A 21187-nucleotide genomic window follows, 5' to 3' on the forward strand; every position below is an offset into this window, starting at 1 on the left:
ACAGAGGCAAGCAGATCTCTGAGTTCGAAACCAGCCTGGTCTACAGAGTGAGTTATGGGACAGGCTCCAAAACCACACAGAAAAACCCTGTCTCAAAAAACCAAACAAAATAGAATAAAATACATGCTGTGAGTGGAGAGCGGGCCTGAAAGCCGAGGGGTTTGGGGATGCATCATGGGCTCTGCAGCCCCTTATGAGACTCCAGCAAAAACAAAAAGAAAGGGGGAACGCTGGGGGGACTCAGAATGGGCTGGCATCAAATCAGAATTCTCTTCTGACACACCTTACTCGTCATCCATTTTACACATACAAGTACACACATGACCCTGTCCAGTTCCACCAGACAGCCCTTGCTCTCTGTCGTTGCATACATGGGTAATTTCAATTTCGAGTTCTTCATCCGCCGCCCCCACCGCACAGCCAGCAGTGACTCACTAAACCAACTTTACGAGCCACCAATGTGGCCCACGAGAGTATCCCTCATCAGGATTTCGCTCTAGCCTGAGCTGCCACGAGGCAGGCAGGCATGACACGCCAGATGGTAAAACTGCAAGAGAATTTGGAAGCCTGGATTGTTCTGTAAAATCCCCTGATTATGAATGTCAGCGACTCATTCAAATTCTAATACCCTTTTTTTAGGCCACATGAACACACCTGCCAGTTTGCAATCTCTGGCTTTTTGCTGTGCGGATGGTCTTTTGTAGGTGTTGTTTTGAGATTTTAAATTTTTATGCATATGGGTGTTTTGCCTGCCTGTACATCTGTGTGCCGCGTACTTGCCTGGAGCCCAAAAGAGTCAGAAGAGGGCATTGGATCCCCTAGAACTGAAGTTATGGACGACTGTAAGACACCACGTGGGTGCTGGCAACCAAACTCAGGTTTCTGCAAGAATAGCCAGTGCTCTTAGTTTTGTTTTGTTTTTGAGACGAGGTCTCGGTATTTAGACCAGGCTAGCCCCAAACCCACAGAGATCCTCCTGCCTGTCACCTGAACTGGGATTGAAGACGATGCCTTCAAACTCACAATTCTCCTGTTTCAGTTTTCTGAATTCTAGGGTTATATGCTTATGTGTCACCGTCAGTAGTTACACTGAAGTAGACTTTACTGATCTCAGCATGACAAAGAAACACGGAGGCAGAGAGCCTTTCAGGGTACCAGCAGAGCAAGGGTGTCTGGAGGCCATTGCAATAAAAATGTAACTTATCTAGGCAGTGATTGTCTAAATGGGTGGCAGGACAGTGTTCCTTTACACAAAAGAATTTAGGACTCAAAAAATACCCAGGAGAGAACTCTTTGGTAATGATATCCACGATGTTTACCATGAGATAGACCCCTCCCTCTTTCCCTGTCCTGTGTGTAATCTTTAGATTACTTGGCTTGAAAAAATGATTTATCATTAGCCAGGCAGTAGTGGCCCACACCTCTAATCCCGTCACTGGGGAGGAGGCAGAGACGAGCAGATCTCCGCGAGTTAAAGGATGTGTGTGTGTGTGTGTGTGTGTACACAATGGAGAAAGGCATGCATCCATAGCACACATGTATAGGTCAGAGGATAACTCTGTGGAGTCTGTTCTATCCTTCCACCTTCATATGGGTTCCAGGGATCAAACTTGGGTTCTTAGGCTTTTCAGCAAGCGCCTTTGGCTGCTGATCCCTCTCACTGGCCCCAGATTATTTGGCTTTAAATCTTCACAGAAGTCTATAACAAAGTGAGTACTGTTAGAATTTTTTCTTTGCAAAGCTGGGGATTGAATCTAGGGCCTTGGCATGCTAAGCAAGCACTCTACTACTGAGTCACACCTCAACTCCTCACAGGGGGATTCTAGGCATGGGCTCTACCTCTGAGCCACACCCCAGACCCTCACTGGGGGATTCTAGGCAGGGGGTCTCCCACTGAGCCACACCCCCAGCCCCTCACTGGGGGATTCTAGGCAGGGGCTCTACCACTGAGCCACGCCCCAGCCCCTCACTGGGGGATTCTAGACAAGCCCTCTACTGAGGAGCTATAGTCAACCTTCTTTTTAAGTTTCCAACTTAAAGCAGGGCCTTGCTAACTTGCCCAGGCAGATCTTGAAGTCATACTGAAGACCAGAGGAGCCATGATTCTTCTACCTCAGTCTCCCAAATAACTGGAATGAAAGCCTGTGCTTGTTTTTTGTGCATGTGTACTGGAATTCAGAGAGGGCAGGTGGCAGTATCGGCTATTCTACCCTGCTGCCTCTTCCAACAGCAGGCGTAGGTCACTCCCCCACTGCTTGTGGTAGCTGGCTTTGTGACTTGTCTTGACAGGATGAGGTAGAAATCAAGTCAGCCGAATTCTGGAGCCTTAGCCTTCAGAGCAGTTCTGAGACTTCTAAGCCCAGGCTAGTCCAGAGGAGAACAGGTGAACTAGAGCCTGGAAGCCAAAAGGAGCACCCATGGACATTCTGGGCTTTCTATACTTTTTAGCTACCAGATGTATGTAGCCAGTGAGTTCCCAGGAAACATGATGAGAGCCACCAAGCAACACACAGAATCTCTAACAGTCTTAGTCTCTGAGTTTGGGGGGAGTTTTCAAAAGACCATAGACAGCCATTCTTCCCACAAGACCAGGTTATACCACAGGCCCTTGTATTCTCTGACCAACCAAAGCTGAGGGACACACAGAACAGAGGGAGCTGGAGCTTTTCTCCCGCCCAAGCAGCTTCTCCAAATCCAAAATTGTGGAAGCGGGGATGGGAATGTGAGATAACACTAATAATAGCGGTGGCTGCTAGCATTTCTTGTGGGCTTGCTATGTGACAGCTCTGTCAGCGTGGGAGGGCAGCGGTATTATTACCTCTGTCTTACAGCTGAGGACACGGAAGGCCAGAGGAACAAAGTCGTAAGTCAGTGAGACTCCAAAGGCCCAAAGACTGAGCTCAAGTGGACAGAGTGGGGCAGTGGGCATGGGAGAAGCCAGACTCCAGGTCAGAACACAGAGGAGGGTGCAGGCTAGGGGTAAGGCGTCCAGGCCAAGGCCACCAGGCAAAGAACAACAAAGGGAAGGAGAGAGTATAGGGCTGAGACCAATCCAGGCTGTACACACCAAAGTCACGCTCCTAAAGCCAACCTCCAAAGCAAAGACTGAGGGACCTGGGCTCAGGGTCTGTCTGCAGCAGCCTGAGGCTATAGAGATGATGGAGAAGGAAGCCTAGCATAGGACACGGGCTAAAAGGACTTTAACTTACAGTCCTGACATTCAACTAAATGGTTGAAGCTCCCTTTCTTCCCACCTCCCCCCACCCTTTTTTTTCTATATTAAGGGTTGAACCCGGGTTCCCATTGAGCAATGCTCCCAGTGCTGTTTGTTTGTTTGAGACAAAGTCTCACTAAATTGGCCAGGCTGGCCTTAAAGTAACTCTGTAGTCCAGCCTGGCCTTAAACGAACCTTTGATCCTCCCAGTGGTTCTTTGGTTGTCTGTTTGTTTGTCAAGACAGGGTTTCTCTGTAGCTTTGGAGCCTGTTTTGGAACTAGCTCTTGTAGACCAGGCTGGCCCCGAACTCACAGAGATCCGCCTGCTCTGCCTCCCAAGTGCTGGGATTAAAGGCGTGCGCCAGCACTGTCTGGCCCTCCCAGTGATTCTTAAAGGAGGCTCTTAGTCAAGATTATCAGACTTCTTTCAAGACACTGTTTCAGAACCCAAAGCTGGGGACAAGCTAAGGATGCTTCAGAGCCAGCTCTAAGAAGCTGTCTCACGAATGGATGAACATCTATGCACAGAAATACGGGTCCAAGAACAATCATTGCACCAGGGTTTGGGGTGGGAACAAAGATCTAATTTGGAACATGTTAGAGAGATCATCAGTGTCATAAAAGGATCCTAGGCAACTACAAAAATAGCAAGGTCTATAAGATATATTAAGAGGGAAAACCCACCAGCTACAGAACAATATGTACAATATGCTATTCTCTGTGAAAGAAGGATCTGGGATGTGCTTCTACATAGAGACATTTCTGGAAGAAAGAAAAATGAGGAACCAGGGAGGGACGGAGGCTTTTTGTCCTTATTAACTCTTGGGGTTTTTTGTTTGTTTCTCTTGAGACAGGCTCTCACTAGGTAATCCTGGTTGGCTGGAACTCGCTGTATATAGACCAGGTTGGCCTCAAATTCACAGATTCACCTGCCTTTGCCTCCTGAAGGCTGAGATTAAAAGTATGATCCCCCCTCACATAAACACAATGTCCTTATTACTCTTTATGAAAATCCTGTTTTTCCCCTTGGTTTAAGCTATCTTCTGTCCCCTAATCAATACCATGAATTTTTTTTTGTTTTGTTTTGTTTAAGGTAAGATCTCACACTGTGTCCTCAACTCCTTCCACCGAGTTCTGGGATTACAGGTGTGCACCACTACCCGGGGCTGGTGAGGACCTTAAAAACTAAAGTGATGTCCCTGAAAGTGGGTGGAGCCATGGTAAAGGGGAACATCCAACCATGGGGTGGGTGGTGGCTCCAGCGGGCAAAATGCAAAAGGGTGCAAGTGTGGAATCCTTAGCAAACATCTGCGTAACCCAGAGGTGGCAGGGACATGTGTAAGCCCAGTGCAAGGAGGAAGTGGAGAATGACAGACCAGGGGACAGGGTGAGCCCCCTGGGACCAATCTAGCAAAACAGCAAGCTCCAGACTGGAGAGAGAGAAATGGGGGGAGGGGACGAGCGAGAGCAAGCCGGGCAGGAGAGAGCCAATTCACACGTTTTCCTCTGACCTCTGGAACAGCACCGTGAAACCCTTATGAGCAAAACACATATATGCCCGCCCCCCGCCCCCCCCCCGCAGTGAAATGAAAATAAACAAGATAGAGGGGCTGGCAAGATGGCTTAGCGGGCAAAAGCATCAAAATTGTGATGGCCTGAGTTTGATCCCCAGAGCCCACATAAAAAGCAGATGTGGCTGTGTGTGGCAGTGCACATCTTTAATCCCAGCACTCAGGAGGGAGACGCAGGTGGTTCTCCGTGAGTTCAAGACTAGCTTGGTCTACAGAGCAAGTTCTAGGACAGCCCCAGCTGTTACACAGAGAAATTCTGTTTCGAAAAACCAAACAATAATCATACAAAGAGCCGGAGGTAACAGCTGAAATCTGGAATCTGAGATTCCACCCTACGGCAGGGGTGGATCAGAGGCTCACCTGACTACAAGCTCACAGGCTAGCCTACACAGAACAGCAACAAAAACAGGAGAGATCCTGCCTCAAAACAAGATGAGAGGAGAGAACCAGTTCTCAAAGTTATCCCTGAGCTCCACACATGGAAACATTAAAACTGGTTGAAGGGGGCCAGTGAGATGGCTCACGGGTAAAAGGCGCTTACCACCATGCCTAAAGACTTGCATTCCATCCCTGAGACCCACATGGTGGAAGACGAGAACCAACTCTAGCAAGTTGTACACACATGCGTGCGCACACACAGGCATATACACAGACAGACACAGACAAACACACAGAGACAGACAGACACACAGACAGAAACACACAGACACAGATACACACACACATAAACACAGAGACAGATACACAGACAGAAACACACAGAGAGACAGATACACACAGAGACACAGACAGACACACAGAGGCACACATACAGAAATACACACAGACAGATACACACAGACACAGATAGAAACATGCAGCACAGATACACACACACACAAAGAGACAGATACACAGACAGAAATACAGAGACACAGATACAAACATACACACACGCAAAGACAGAGACACAGACAGACACACAGAGACACACATACAGAAATACACACAGCAGATACACACACATACACAAAGGTCGATAAATAAGTGGAATCACTAGAAATAGTCTCATGTCTCATACATGCCAGGCAGACCCTCTAATGGTGAGCTATCTACAGAACCTCACTTTTACTCTTTATTCTGAGACAGGGTCTAAGTTACTCGGGTTGGCTTTAAAATTTCCTCTGTAACCACTGCATGCTACTTATGATCCTCTTGCCTTTCTTCAGAGTAGCTGGGGTCACAGTCCTGGCTTCAAACCTTATTTTATTATATTATTATTATTATTATTATTATTAATTACTGTTGTATGTGTGTGCACATGATGCACACGCATGGAAGTCAGAGGACAACTCTATGGAGTTGGTCCTTCTCTGCCCCCATTAGGTGGGCTCTGGGTATTGAACTCGGGTCATCAGGCTTATGTGGCAAGTGCTTTACTTGCTGGCCCAGCTTGAGATCTTTTTATCAAAAGGTTCAACTGAGAATAAAAAGGTGGGACTGGAGCAGTTGCTCGCTCTGCACTGCTCTTCCACAGGCAAGAGTGATTCTCAGCCCCGCATGGCAGCTCACAACCACCTGTAACTCTGGCTTCAGAGCTCTGACACCCTACTCTAGCCTCTTTAGGAACCAGACATACACGAGGGCAAAATACTCATATGCACTGTGCTGGCTAGTTCTTATGTCAACTTGACACAAGCCGGAGTCATCTGAGAGGAGGGAGTCTCAATGGAGAAAACATCTTCATAAAATTGGGCTGTAGGCAAGCCTGTAGGGCATTTTCTTAATTAGCGATTGATGTGGGAGGACTCAGCTCACTGTGGGTGGTGCGATCCCTGGGCTGGAGAGCCCAGGCATTATAAGAAAATACGCTAAATATGCCATGGAGAGTGTGTCACTGACATCACTCCTCCGTGACCTCCATCAGACCCTGTGTCCACGTTCCTGCCTCACTTCCCTGCAAGATGGACAAGCTGTAAGATGAAATCCTTTCTTCACCAAGTTGCTCATGATCAAGGTGTTCTACCACAGCAACAGAAACCTAAGGCACACATAAGATCATAAAAATAAAATAAATTTAAACATAATAAATAAATCATTTTAGGGTCTGGAGAGATGGCTCAGGGGTTAAGGGCAGCCCCAGAGGACCCGGGTTCAATCCCCAGCAACCACAGGGCAGCTCATAACTGTCTGTAACTCCACTTCCAGGGGATGTGACACCCTCACACAGACATACATGTGGGCGGGCACAACACCCATGCACATAAAATTTTAAAAAAAGGAGTAAACTTTTTAAGAAAATAGGCAAGGTGACTCACAGAGGGAGGGGAGATGTCCGTGATGCATGGTTTCAGGCAAAGGACATATCTCCAGAAAGTGGAATTCCAAAATTAACATAAAGGTCAAACAGAGCCCCCTTTGGGGACAGTACTGGGGTTGAGCCCAGGGCATTACAGACACATGGCAGGTGCTTTACCACTAAGCCACATCCCCAGCCCTTTTTTGGAGATGGGGGTCTCACTATGAAGCCCAGGCTGGCCCGGAACTCAAATCATCCTGCTTCCACCTCTCAATTCTGGGATCACAGTTGTGCACTCACTTCTTAAGCTCCAACATCTCAAAACACATCCCGGAAGAGGATTTTTTCAGATGGCTAATCGACACACAAAGGTGGTCAAATGCAAACAAAAGCACCACGCTGTCGTCGTCATCGGTGGTGGCACCTTTATGTACTGCCACCAGGGAAAATGGAGAATGATGGACCACTCAGTCACAGAGTGCGGGGAGAAGGGGAGTGGGACAGCCATTTTGGCAAAGGCTTGAGGCCTCTGCTAAAGCTCAGACACGCGTGACGCAGCATCCCCACGCCACAGAACACACCCATGGATGCCTCAAAACAAGGTCAGGAAAGTTACACGAAACAATGTTCTCAGTGCAACGACTCATGACAACAAGATCCAGTGCCCACCTACAGCTGACGGGTGCGTAAACTGTCAAGAGACTGAGCGCCACACAACCATGTGGCTCTTATAAAGACACCAGGCCAAAGGCGTCAGCTGTGACACCACACAATATAACACCATTTCTATGTACAAAGGTGGGAGGTTGGTGACTGGAAGGGAGACAGTGTCAGGACAGGGAGCCAGTTATATAAGTGTGTTTACTTTGTGAGAATTCAGAGATACAAGATTTATAATTTGTGCAAGTCACAAGAGTATGTATGTGTAGGTTACACTTTTAAACTTTTGTAAAACTCTCTTGAAGTTGGGGGCATGCTTCAGTGGTAGAACTTCTGCCCTTGAACCCCCGAGTGAGGGCTGGGGTGTGGCTCAGTGGTAGAGCCCCTGCCTAGAATCCCCCAGTGAGGGACCCTAGAGTTTGATACCCAGCAGGAGACAGGATAGGGACAGATGACCTCTTGAAAGTTAAAAAAATTAAACTAAAATAAAATAAAATAAAGTAGGGAAGGTTCTAGACCATTCCTGGAAAAGCTGCTTTTTATTGAGCCAGGACCCAAATCCACGTGCATGGATTCCGGGAGTGTGGTTTATGGGATCCTGACCTAACCCAATCCTTGATCACTGTTAGGAGCACTTTATGCTCTTACTTTTTGTTGTTTTGTTTTATTGAGACAGGCTCTCTCTAGGTAGTCCCGGCTGTCCTGGAACCCAGAGATCTGTCTGCCTCTGCCTTCAGAGTGCTGGGATTATGCATGTGCACCACCACACTAGTTTATCCCTTTACTTTTTTGGGGGGGGGGGTTTGAGACAGGGTTTCCCTGTAGTTTCTAGAGCCTGTCCTGGAACTAGCTCTTGTAGACCAGGCTGGCCTCGAACTCAGAGATCCGCCTGCCTCTGCCTCCCAAGTGCTGGGATTAAAGGCGTGCGCCACCACCGCCCGGCTATCCCTTTACTTTTAAAGTTAATGTTATTATTTTATGTGTTTGGGTGTCTTGCCTGCATGCATGCCTGTGTACTACACATAGTAATGCCTTTGGAGGCCAGAAGAGGGCATTAGGGGCCCGGGAACTGGAGTTACAGACAGTTGTTAACAACGACCAGGTGGATGCTGGGAACTGAACTGGGATCCTAGGTAGAGCAGTCAGTGCTCTTAACGCCTGAGCCACCTCTCCAGCCCTTTTTCCCCCTGTAAAAGTACCAGAGGCATAGAAGAGAGTGCTGCTTAGGTCACACGGGGTGTAGATGGCAGTGTCACGTCCACAACACAACTCTGAGGACACGAAGATACGGAAAGTGACAAGATGTGGTATTAGGGACAAGCACACAGATTCTGTCACCTCAGATCAGCTCTGACACCTTCTGGCTAGGCCATCTTCAACGTGTTCCCGAACCCTCCATTCTCATCTGAAAATGGTTTCCGTGAAGGTGCTGAGCTCAGAGCTCTGGAAACTGGGGCCTCAGCAGTGTGCTCAGCCATAGGACTGCTGACAGCCACATTTGCTAAGGATCCTGTTCCAGGCATTCAGCAGGGCGTGGCAGTGCACGTTTTTAATCCCAGCACTTGGGAGGCAGAAGCAGGTGGATCTCCGTAAATTCGAGGTCAGCCTGGTTTCCATAGAGTTCCAGGGCAGCCAGGGCTACATAGGGAGACACTGTCTCAACAACAAAGTAAAGTAAAATGATAAGTGAGAAAGTGCTGATGACCCAATGGGAGTGTCCAGCTCCACACAATGAGGATGTTTGTCTAAACTGACAAACACCCAAACGGCCTTGCTGCCCTATGGTCTCCGCACTCCTGTGCTCCACCTGTGAGCCTTTCCTCCAGCCTATGTCTGTCTTTATCTCGGGGAGCCCCTCATGACCTGGTATAGAATGAGTGCCCTGGTGTTGGTGCCACCTCCCCCTCAGTGCCCCTTAAGAGCACCTGTTCACTCGTTTATGTGTCTCTAGAATTTGGGCCTGGACAGGAACATAGCAGCTACAGCACATATTTAAGGAATTAAGAAAAAGAATGGAGTCCAGGAATCAAGAACAATATTGGTTCTCAGGCCTTGGGGACTCTCCTGAAATCCTCTCCCTAACTCTGCTCCCCACCAAGGCCTCACCGCTTTCAATTCCAGGACGTATCAGGGATGGAGCAGAATGCACACATAGGTGCCAACAGGCCCCCGTCAACCAGGCCTCAAGGCCCCTCAGAAAGGCCATTAGGAGGTGTCTGGCTTCCGTCTGCAAGCCATCTGTCCCTCTACAACTGGCTCGCTGGCTGTTCTCCATGGGTATTTGAGGTCCACTTTAGGTCAGAAGCTCCCTGGGGAATGGGCTGTTAATAAGGGCTCCTAACACCCTCTGGAAACTGTCTCTGAACTTCATGTCACAGCGATTAGCTGCCCGGCTCAGTGCTGTCGGGTATGGGGACAAAGCAGGCTGGAAGCCATAGACTTGGCTGCTGCAAAGAGCGAAGCCACCTGGCTTGTCCAGCCCCCAGGCCCAGCTGCTCCTGCCCACCAGGCCCCGTGTGTAACCCCCTCCATGACACAGTGCGGGCAGGAGGCAGCAGAACGCAATCGAGAGGGCTGGGCTCAGTCGGATGCTCTGCCCAGACAGGAACTTGCAGGGGGGCTTTCCTTACTTTTGTTTCCCAGCAAGGAAACAAAACTACTTCATCATGGAGCAACTGTGAGATCAAGAATGATACCTAGGAAAGGTCTAGTGCACAGTGGCTCCCAAGAGATTACTTTGTTTTGTTTTTGGAGACAGGACTTTATGTACCCCAGGCTGGCCTTGAACTCCTCATCCTCCTGTCTCCACTTCCTGAGTGTATGGCCTGTGGTGCAAAGTACCAGACCCAACCTTTGTGCATGCTAGGCAAGGACTCTACCAATTGAGACAGATCTCAGTTCCTCAAGAGCAACTGTTGACACACCAGGCCCACGTCTTGACTTAGTCGAAATAGGGATTGGGATTCCCCATGACACTAGATGGGCTCCTTGCTTGGTGCTCAGAGTCGAGGACTAGAGTTTCAAAGGACAGACTCAAGACTCCAGCCTTAGAGATGAGGCTTCCAGTCTTGGCTCTGCCACACGCTTGCTGTATAATTCACCTCTCTGACCCTAGGTGTCCACATTTTCAAGGTGGACACTAAACATCTGGTGTCTGTCGACACATTAGACTTGCAAGTGTGGTACAAAAGCCATTAAAGAGGACCTATCAGAGAACCTGGTTCCCACTGCAGGCCTATGTCCGCTGTGTCCTCTTCTACTCTGTCTGTGGCTGGAATGGTGACACCTTGGTCACAATCTGGACTGCACAGGACACATCCCCAGTTACACTACACTGCCCTGTGCTGCCCGAGGGACTCCTCCCCATCCTGAGGGGTTATGGCAGGCGCCGAAGATGTTCAGGGAAGATCCAGCACTAGGGCCTCTCCACCTACTCTCCCTGGCCTCATTTGGGTCACTCACCAGGATAGTCGTGACCACCAGTGTCTTGTTGGCTAGAGTCTGTGACAGGTTGATGTCCAGGGTAGTGGCGTTCATGGCCAGGGTCCTGTTCGAGTACCACACCCCTATCTGGGGACAGAGGGGACATCATCAGTACAAATGCTGTTTATATTCTTGGAAGCCTTATGGGCCACATCCCAGTAGGGCTCTAGTGTCACCCTGGGGCTGCTCACCTCACGGTGGCCCTGGCGGGACTTCTCCAGGATGCGCAGTGTGTAGTTGGTCCTCTGCCCTTTGCTGTTGAACTCAACCCGCCCGGTCAGCCCGTCATACTCTACCTAGCAGGGCGGGAGGTGGGGCAGAGGGAGAGGAGGCGGGGCCCAGAAATAGGAGGAAAAGCCAGGCAGGGAAGGCCAGGCAGGGGCGAGGCAGCCACGGGGAAAGGTGCAGAGACAGGTAAAAGGAACAGAAGAGGCAGGGTCAGAAAGAGGACAAGAGGACGATACATATACAAGAGAACAAAGGCAGAGGAGCAAGGCCCAAAGAGCACATAACCCCGACAGGGACCGTGGCATGGACAGACAGGACACAGGAATGAGGAGGCGGCCCAGGTAGTGGAGAGTCAGGATGGGAAAGGCAGAGGGTAGGCAGGATAGACACAGTCATTGCCCCTGCCTGAGGCGGCTGCTGCTCCCCACCTCCTCCATGACCCCTTGCTTCTGGCTCACCATGCGTAGGTAGTTCATGAGGCTGGTCCCATGGGGCCAAATGTTGGCCGAAGTACAGGCCAGTGGCTTGACGCCAATCTCCTGGCTTCGGTTCAGCTCTCGGACGGCGCTTACCACCACATGCACAGCGTCAAACATCAGGGCAGCAGACAGCTGAGTGAAGGAGAAGGCAAGGCCGGGCAAGAAAGTGTCAGCCCCCAAAAGTCTCCCGTGGAGTCACCCCAACCTTCAAACGCCCGTTCTTGAGGGTGTCGGAAACTGGTAGGTGGGGTAAGGGATGCGGGATGGACTACGGTGTCTTTCTGGGTACGTGGGTGACAGTGGGGAAAGTGTACTGTCTCGTGCTGTACACGGCCACGTCTGTTTGGAGAAGGTAATTTCTGAGTCTGTTGTTTTGTTGTTATTGTATTTTTGGTTTTATAAGGCTGGCCTGGAACTCGATATCTAGCTGAGGCTGGTCTTGAACTCCTGGTCCCTCTGTCTCTAGCTTCCAAATGCAGGGATTATAGGCATATGCCACCATGCTTGGCTTGTTTGAGAGGAGTTAGCCTCGATGGCCAGTTGTCTTCCTGAGACAGCCAGGTAACATCTGCGTGTGCCTGGGTCACACACGGTATGGGAAGGATGAACACGGAGTGAGCGAGGAGACAGGAGAGTTTAAGTGTTGATCCTGGCCATCTCAATCCCTTCCTGAGGTTCAGAGTCCTCCACTGCAGCATGGAGGAAGAGCTGCCTCCACCCTGAGCTCAGCTCTGGGGGTCATGGAGATGGCATGCCTTAGAACAAAGGCGAGGAAAGGCGGTGCTGAGAGCTACGTAGTGAGACCCTGTCTCCAAACAAGCAAACAAATAAAATAGGAAGTACAAGTGAGATCTTCCAGCCAAGGAGACATCTGAGCAAAAGCTTTGAGGGGGTATGCATGGAAATAGGGGCACAGGTGGGAAGGACAAACGCCCTGAGGCGTGCCTGCCCTGAGAGGTAGAGGGAGGCTTGGGTGGGCCACACTCATCACAGAGCCTCACTGAGGTCTTGGGTCCCACAGGGTCCTGTCCCCAGAGTCAGTGTGCAGTGTGTCTTAGTGCCAGTGGGTATCTACGCGCTCACCGCAGGCCCGGGATAGGTGCTGGCTTCACAGTTCTCTCTCCAGGACATGTTGAGACTGCGCACAAACTCCGGGTAGAAGGGATGGGAGGTGTTGAACATGGAAAAGCCCAGGATGTTGGAGGAGTCCTCTACAATACCATCCAGATGCAGGATAGGGAAGTCCTGGGACCAAGAAGAGGGGTGAGGCCTGAGGCAGGATTGGAGCAGGGAGGTGTGGTAGGCGGGGATTGGGAAGGGCATAGGTTGGTACGCACCATGGTGGTGAGGATGTACTTGTAAAACGCTGAGGTCATTCCTAGCTCCGAAGCCTGAAGAAGACAGCAGAGGCCAAGAGGCAGAGAACAGGGAAGGGGGACCCCAAGAGGGGAAGAGAGATTTAGAGGCAGGCCTGGTGAAGAGACAACCCAGATAGCAAGAGCGAGCAGGAGACAAGTGAGGGCCTGTTGAGTCCCCCGTGCTGGCCGGGGGAAACAATTTTCCTAGCAGAGAATGGGGCCCTCAGATGTCTACTGTTTCCTATGAAGGCACACAAGACTTCCTGCTGGAGACAGATGGAAGCCTGGGAAGGGGGGCAGGCAGGGACAGAGTCCTTAACCTTACCCCAAGTCACCCAAAACCATTGGTGTTGCCAGTGTTTAGAGCTCAGTCTGTTTGGCCATCCATCAGAAAAGCAGCCGGCTGCCAGGCCTGGGGGCACGGGCCTGTAATCCCAGCTACTCAGTTGGCTTAAGGTGCTGAGACTGTAAGCGCAAAGCCTGTCTGGGCTACAGAGAGCTTAAGGCCACGCTGGGCAACTCTGGAAAATCTTGGCTCAAACGAAAGTAAAAAGCAGACTGAGGATCGAACTTCAGTGGCAGAATCCTTGACTAACAGTTATGAAGCCCCAGATTCAATTCCCAGAAACATCAAAAGAAAAGAGGAGGGAGGGAAGGAAGGGAAAGGAGAGAGAAGACAGGAGGAGAAGGGAGGGGAGGAGGAAGGGCGGAAAGGAGGGAAGAAAAAGGATTTCTGTGATGGAAGGCAATCAGTTAGAATCTCGGGGTTCATTCTTTGAATCCCTTCCTCCTCACGATCCTTGAGGAGGACAGGTTGGATAATACCCAGCCTGACCCCACATGAGAATTCTAACAGTACATGGCTCCAGCTTGTTTTACTAGGGGAGTGGGAGCAGGGCATGGACCCGTGGCTATCAGGGAAGGGCAAGATGGAAGAGAGAAGAGACCTCAAAGCACACAGTTCCATGGGAGAGATCTTTGCCCAGGTGGCCTGTTAACCCAGAACCTCCTCCCTCAACCCTCTATATCCTCAAGAGTCTGCTTAACACTTCTTCCTGCAGGCTACGATCAGCAGTGACATATGGTTTTAATTAAGAGAAAAATAAATGAAAAACAAATGGAAAAAAATAATACAAATTTGATTATCAAGAAAAATTAAGCGCAGGGGAAGTGAATGAATGATTAATGAGTGTGGCTCACTGACGGATGAGATGTGCTAGGTCCATGGGGAGAAGTCCTGGAACTCTGGGCCCTTGCCTCCAGAACCCCAGCTTCTTTGTCTATATGATGTTAAAATATCAGACTTACGCAGTGCGGGAGAGCCCCAGTTAAGGATGTCCACGAACCCCTCAACACAGAGCTCCAAGAAAAGTCCTAAGGTTCTCACACCCAAGGTCAACCTGAACTGCCCGCCCAGAGAGCTCACCTCCCAAATGGGCTGGAGAGACGGCTCTGCTGTCAGGAGTGTGAAATGCTCCTGCAGAGAACCTAAGTTTCATTCCCAGCACCCACATGGCTCACAACCACCTGGAACTCCAGTTCCGGGGGAAACCCACACCTCTGGCATCAGCACTTACGTGCACACACCCCCGCACACATATACATAATTAAAAATTATAAATCTTTTTAAAACGAAACAAACCACAGTGACAACAGAGTCCTAAAGAGGGATGACTCAGACATTTAGTCTGGGCCAATGTGGCTCTAAGGACTTTCCCTGTTTCAAGCTCATTACCCTCACAAGCCAAAGAGGTAGGACCTACTGCTGTCTGCACTTCACAGAAAAAGAAAGGGACTATCCCAGGTCATGTGACCAGGGAGCTACAAAGCAGACAGACCCTATGAAACCCACAACCCACCACTGAAGTATCTGCCCCCCCGTTCTGTGGAAACAAGAGGGGGCCCACCTTACGAAGGACGAGGTGGGAGATGGACGCGTTGGCATCAATGATGATGGTAGAGACTTTGTCATCTCGGATCTCCTTGAGTAGCGGCGTGGGGTCCCGGCTGTCGTCCAGCATCCTCACTGACAGTGTCTCCTTAGAGATGAGAAAGCCTCGTACCAATTCTTCCAATCGAAGCAAGCCTGAAGGAAGGCCGGGCCCCAAGTTAGAGCCCTTCCTCTGCCTGCCCAGGCAGGGAGCACACAGATGTTCCTTCCCCTCTCCCAACATGGGGCAGCTGGGCCAAAGAAGACTGGAAAATGTGCTAAGAAGATGGAGTGGCTGTCTCCAAAACAGCTGGGACCCTTAGGGCACTCAGCTTGTGGACTTTATGCTTTGAGAGATTCCCTAAGTAAAATTCCCTGAGACATCTCCCCAGATTTCCAGATGTCTGACCTACCCTCTCCCACCCCTTCCTGGGTACACACTGGAATGTCTGACATAGTTAATTGTCTTCTCTGCCCATCTCCGTCCTTCGGGTGACAGGAGATCACTATGTGCCAGTTGCTCAGGCCAGAACCTTGACAGCAGGCTGAGTTCTTCTTCTTTTTTCTGCCCTCACTCACCGTGTCTCTATTTCAAAATACATCAGATCCTATCATGCCACATCATGGTCACTGCCCTGGCACAAGCCACTGCCATCTCTTGTCTCTTGCATTGGCCACGCTTGCTTGAGTCTGCTCCCCACACAACAGCCAGAGGGATGGAAGCAGATGTGGCTCTGCTCTGTGCCAAGTATCTCATCTCCTCTCTGTCATTTAATGTTTCCACTTGCTCCGGCCACATGGGCCTCCTCTTTGTCTCACGGAGTCAGCCTTCTGTCCTGCAGCCTTAGCCTGGCTGTTCCTCTACTTGGGACCCCATTTCTCCAGGTTCCTCCATGGCTGACCCTCACCTGCCCCGGATCTTTACTCAGACGTCGCCTTCTCTAAAAGGCCCATGCCCACTACTTCTCCTACCCCCACTCCCATTCATACGACAGGGACAACCATTTGTGTCTACCTGCCCCATGGCTGTCCTCCTAACGTGAGTCTGACTTCAGCAGGTGCTCAGTAGGAACCTCCAGAAAGAGAATTCCTCCCAGAAGTTCCAAAACTCAGTGCCCTCCCCCAACCTCCACACTCACAACCTGCCCCCAGACCACCACACTTGAACATCTCCGAGAACGTCACACTCAATGTGTGCTCTCAAACAGGCTGCTCTCCTCTTCCCTACTGACTTGGTGTCACTCACAACCTGAGCACTCTCCTTACCCCATCCAACTTTTCTCCTCAGGGAGGCCTAGCTCTCCACCCAACCGCCATCATTTCACCTAATGCATGTCTCCTGCCTCCTGCTGTTCCCTCTGACACTCGTACATCCCTGTGCAGTGTGTTACTTCTCACTACACAGATCTCGTCCTGCGCTGTTGCTTGGAAACCTCTAAGGCATCCCTGACCCCCTCACCTCACCGTTTCACACTCTTGGGAGTTGTACTCTGGTGCCTTCCACCTCTGTCCCACAAGGTCCAATGTTTCAAGTTCAGTTTAGAGGCAGCATTCTTAGGGTATGGGCTCTCGGCCTCAAACACAGTCAGAACCCTTTCCAAAGGACCCACACATCTCCTGGCAGCCCATGTGCCCCTCTGTGTCCCAAATGCTCAGTGGCCTGAGGTCCTTCTAGACTGAGAGTTGCATGCAGGGGGGCAATTACAAGCAAAATGAGATGATGAATACATATGAAAATGTCAAATGAGATCTATTATTTTGTAAACTAACTAAAAATTAATAACACATTTTTTAAAAGTTATGCACCAGCACAGCCCCCTGCCACCCTGCAAGCCTGGTGAGAGCTGGGCAAAAAGGGTTCACCACCAGTGAATCACACGGGTCGCTCTGGGACAAGAGGGATTCTATGGAACCAGGTGCCCCAGTTCCTAAAGGGGAAAGAGGCAATGGGAACTAAGAAGGTGCCTGGTGGAACCAGGGAACTGTGTGGGACATTAGGGCTCTTAGAAAGGGTTGTCTAGAGAGAATGTAAACAGAACAGCCAGTTCTCCCTCACACTCAGCCTTGGCGCAGATGAGGCTAGCCGAGGGGTAGTTAAAAGACTTGAGGATTCGGGAGACCGCCAGGCTGACGTCCTCATTACTGGGGTACAGGCTGACAGATGCGAAGCGAAGGTACTGAAGGCGGGGCGTCTCCTCAGGACCCACCTTGATGTGGGGAATCTGGACAGAAAGGGAGGTATTGCTTGCCAGGGATCATAGCCCCACACCCCAGCTCCCAGTCTCCCACTCCCCACCTCACCTCCTTCTCCCCACAGATATGGCTGACGGTGGAGGCAGAAGCTGGGCTGGAGGAGGGTCCCAGGACAGACACGACCCCCTTGGGCAGTATCTGACACACTGTGAGGGAAAGAGACCAGAGTCAGGGACCCTCTGCTTTTGCTCCCGCCCCACCCACAAGAGAACCACCCCACCTGGTTCAGGAGAAGACCCCAGAGGCTCAGAGCTGTGGGATCCTCCTCCACCAGTCTGGATTTCAGGGGACCAGTCCCTGGCTTGCTCAGACAGAGGGAGGCAGAGAGAGACAGACCAAGCCAAGAGTAACACAGGAAAGCATGTGGACACCATGGGACACGTGTGTGTGTGTGTGTGTGTGTGTGTGTGTGTGTGTGGTGTGTGTGTGTGTGGTGTGTGTGTGTGTTGAGGCAAGGTCTCACTTTACAGCTCAGGCTGTCTCGAATCTTACTATGTGCTAAAACATCTCCTAGATTCCATCCTGCTCTTCTGTATTAAATAAACTACTGTTTTAAATGAGGAGTTTAATATCTTCACTGGCAAAAATGGGAAGGTGCAGTCATAAAAAGCGGACCGTTCTTCCATAAAACTGCTGTAGGATAAGCTTTGTAAGAGGGATCCCTAAAATCTCCCTCCCGATAAAGTCATGTGAGCTGTGTCTTTATTCCCACGCCTCCACACTAGTCGAAGAAATAATTTAGGTCCGGGCTGGCCCTGGACTACAACAGCTATGTAAACAACTCAACTAAGGCCTTGAACTCAGATTCCTCCTGCTTGGGCCTCCAGGCCTGACCACCATGCCCAGCTCTGTGGGCCTCCTTCCGAAGTGCAAATCAGGAGCTGGCTTCCTCTACCATGCAAGCTCTTCAGTCACTCTACTACCCACCGTGCCCTCCTGGGGTAAAGCTAGCACTCGAACCGGCTATGTGTGGGGAATGAGGCAGGTGGTACATGCCTAAGTTGGCCATGCTGAAGTAGGGCAGGGGTACAGAGGATGGAGGGGGATGATCGGGAAAAGAATCTGGAGATAAGTAAGAGCCAAGACTAATAGCTCTCGAGAGAGAGTGGAAAGAAAGGGACATTTTCAGGCATGCGCTCTGTGCAATGGTGGGGCCTTCAACACGGAGGACACAGAAGGAACAGGTGTGGGTCAAGAAGTGATGTCCTGTTTAGATGCTTTAAGGCAGCCATGGCAGAAACTCAGGATGGGTTAAGAGAACAGTATTGGCTGGGGCTAGACGTCATGTTAGAAGACTTGCCTAGGAGTGTATGAGGCCGTGGGGGTAATGGAGAGAATAAGTGAGTGACAGAGAGAATGAGAATATAAATGAGATCATAACCGCTAAAAGGGTTACAAACTAATTTGAGACATGGCTACACCTAGGAGCTCATGACCTGCAGGATTCTGTCAGGAATGGCTGGATCCAGCTACTCTATAAACACGCCAGCAATCGCTCTTTAACTCTGGGTCCCGATTTCCTTTGACTTGGCTTCATTTTCAGGATCTGCTCAAACACACACTGACTCCAGTTGGCTAAGATGGTCTCACCCTATACCCTGTTCCTTGCCTCAACCCTAAATGCAGATCTGTTCTATCATCTGCCTCTTCAGTCTCCACCTCTGCTTCTCCCAGACCGTGTCTGTGACGCGCCAGTCCAAGAGGCCTCAACAGTCTACCCCGCTCTTCCTCTCAGTGATGAAACACCCACGATCTAACAAAGCCCATATAAGGCCTGGGGGGTGTGTGTGTTTACATGCTTGTTTATCTGTTGTGCTTGGAGTAAAACCCATGTATTTTTTAAAAATTTGTTCAATTTATTTTTTAAGATTTATTTTTATTTTATGTGCATTGGCATCTTTCTGAATATATGTGTGAGAGTGTTGGATTCCCTGGAACTGGAGTTTACGACAGTTGTGAGCTGCCATGTGGGTCCTTGGAACTGAACTTGGGTCCTCTTGAAGAACAGCCAGTGCTCTTGACCGCTGAGTCATCTCTCCAGTCCCAAACCCATGTATTATGGATGCTAAGCACAGTTTTGGTTTGGTTTAGTTTTTCAGGCAGGATCTTCCTCTATAGATCCAGCTGGCCTGAAATTTACTCTGTAGCCAAGATTTAAGATTGGCTTAAAGTTCACTGTAACTCTCCTGCCTCAGCTTTCCAAGTACTGGGACTACAGGTGTGAGCCACCAGGCCCAGCATAAAACAAGTCCCGATACAGAAGGTTGTAAAGAGCTAGTATGGTCCCAGTATAGCTGGGGCAAGTGCTCTGGTAAGTTTTGTCAACTTGACAGAAACTACAGTCACCTGAGAAGAGAGAACCTCACTTGAGGAACTCTTTCTATCAGACTGGTCTGTAGGCCAGTCTATGGGGTGTTTTCTTCATTAGTGATTGAAGTGGGAGGGCTCAGCCCACTGTGGGTGATGCTACCCAGGGGTAGGTGGTCATGGGGTATCTGAGGAAGCCGGGAGGAGCAAGCCAGTAAGCAGCATTCCTCCATGGTCTCTGCCTCAGTTCCTGTCTGCAGATTCCTGCCTTGAGGTTCTGCCCTGGCTTCCCTTAAGGATGGACTCTCTAACCTGCAAACTAAAGTGAACCCTTTTCTCCAAAAGGTGGTTTTGGTGAGTGTTTTATCCTAGCGGCCAACAGCAGACTAGGATATCAGGCACTATCACTTACTAGGACCATGAGTATCAACAGATACCTCTGCAAGCCCTCCCACAGGGCAAGCCAGCTCTGCAGGGTGCGCTGGAACAGCGCCACACTCCACTTCCTGCCCACCTGTTCCAGAATGCCCTTCCTGACCCACCAGGGATCTTGAAAGCCCCAGGCCTTAGTGCCTGGACCTCCCAACCCAGCAGCATCCACTTCCGTGGGACATAAACAGGCACGAAGGAAGGAGAGCAGGTGTGAGCAGATGAGTGTAAAGTTGAGCTGAGGAGGCCAGGGGTGGAGTGACTGGCCGAGGCCCCACCTGCCCTGCCTCACCCCACGCCCCCGCGGCCCCGCTCACTGGTGTCCGTGGTCTCGTACTGGCTGTCCCGCTGCAGCTCAAAGATGTCAACTTCCACTCGGGCCTTGGCTGGGACCTCGATGATCCCGTTGATTTGTTCCCGGGCCAGGGCCAGGGCCAGACGCTCACCGCGGCCACACACGGTCTGGTCGTCCAGGATTGCAGCTGAGAGGAGACAGGAGTTGGGAGGGGCCAGAGTCCTGGGGCCCCCGAGAAAGGGTATCTTGTGGGGTCTTGGATTTGCGGCCTCTAGACTGAAGGGAGATATAGGTACGAAGGGTCTGGATTCCTGGATGTGAGGCTGGACAGCAGGGTATCTGGGCTCCAGAGTCTCAGGGAAGGATAAGCTGGGAGACAAAGCACTTTGGTGTTACTATGCCTGAGTTCCCTGGAGGGACCTGGAGGGAGAGTTTCTGAGGAGGTGGGGTGCTGGGGCCTCACCCATGCGCAGTGATGACAGCACCTGGCAGCTGGGGTTGGCGAAGGCAACTATCAGCAGCAGCAGCAGCTCAGCCGGCATCTTCCTCTTCTCCTCATGGGGACGCAGCTGCCGCGGCCCCCACTTGCCACCTGCAGAGAGACCCCCCCAGCCCCAAGGGAGATGGCTGATGTGGGGGCAGAGTCTTTTAGAAAAGCTGTTGGATGAGGTGGCAAGCATAATCCTCCCAGACATCACTGGG

The 21187-nt window shown here is 50.6% G+C and overlaps 1 protein-coding gene across 1 annotated transcript in view; it reads right to left on the reverse strand.

The window, feature by feature from the left end:
• The window catches only part of Grik5 (glutamate ionotropic receptor kainate type subunit 5), a 61127-nt gene that overhangs the window by 36664 nt on the left and 3276 nt on the right, over window positions 1–21187 (reverse strand). Inside the window, exons 2-11 of the mRNA XM_038339450.1 lie at window positions 20949–21077; window positions 20508–20672; window positions 17503–17600; window positions 17258–17423; window positions 15179–15357; window positions 13251–13304; window positions 12997–13158; window positions 11893–12045; window positions 11398–11502; window positions 11186–11293 (exon numbers count right to left, since the gene is read on the reverse strand). Of these exons, the coding sequence (XP_038195378.1) occupies window positions 11186–11293; window positions 11398–11502; window positions 11893–12045; window positions 12997–13158; window positions 13251–13304; window positions 15179–15357; window positions 17258–17423; window positions 17503–17600; window positions 20508–20672; window positions 20949–21027 (1269 nt within the window). The 5' untranslated portion in view covers window positions 21028–21077. The remainder of the gene's footprint in view (window positions 1–11185; window positions 11294–11397; window positions 11503–11892; window positions 12046–12996; window positions 13159–13250; window positions 13305–15178; window positions 15358–17257; window positions 17424–17502; window positions 17601–20507; window positions 20673–20948; window positions 21078–21187) is intronic.

This window comes from Arvicola amphibius, chromosome 8 (assembly GCF_903992535.2).
Source record: "Arvicola amphibius chromosome 8, mArvAmp1.2, whole genome shotgun sequence".
Classification (NCBI taxonomy): Eukaryota; Metazoa; Chordata; class Mammalia; order Rodentia; family Cricetidae; genus Arvicola; species Arvicola amphibius.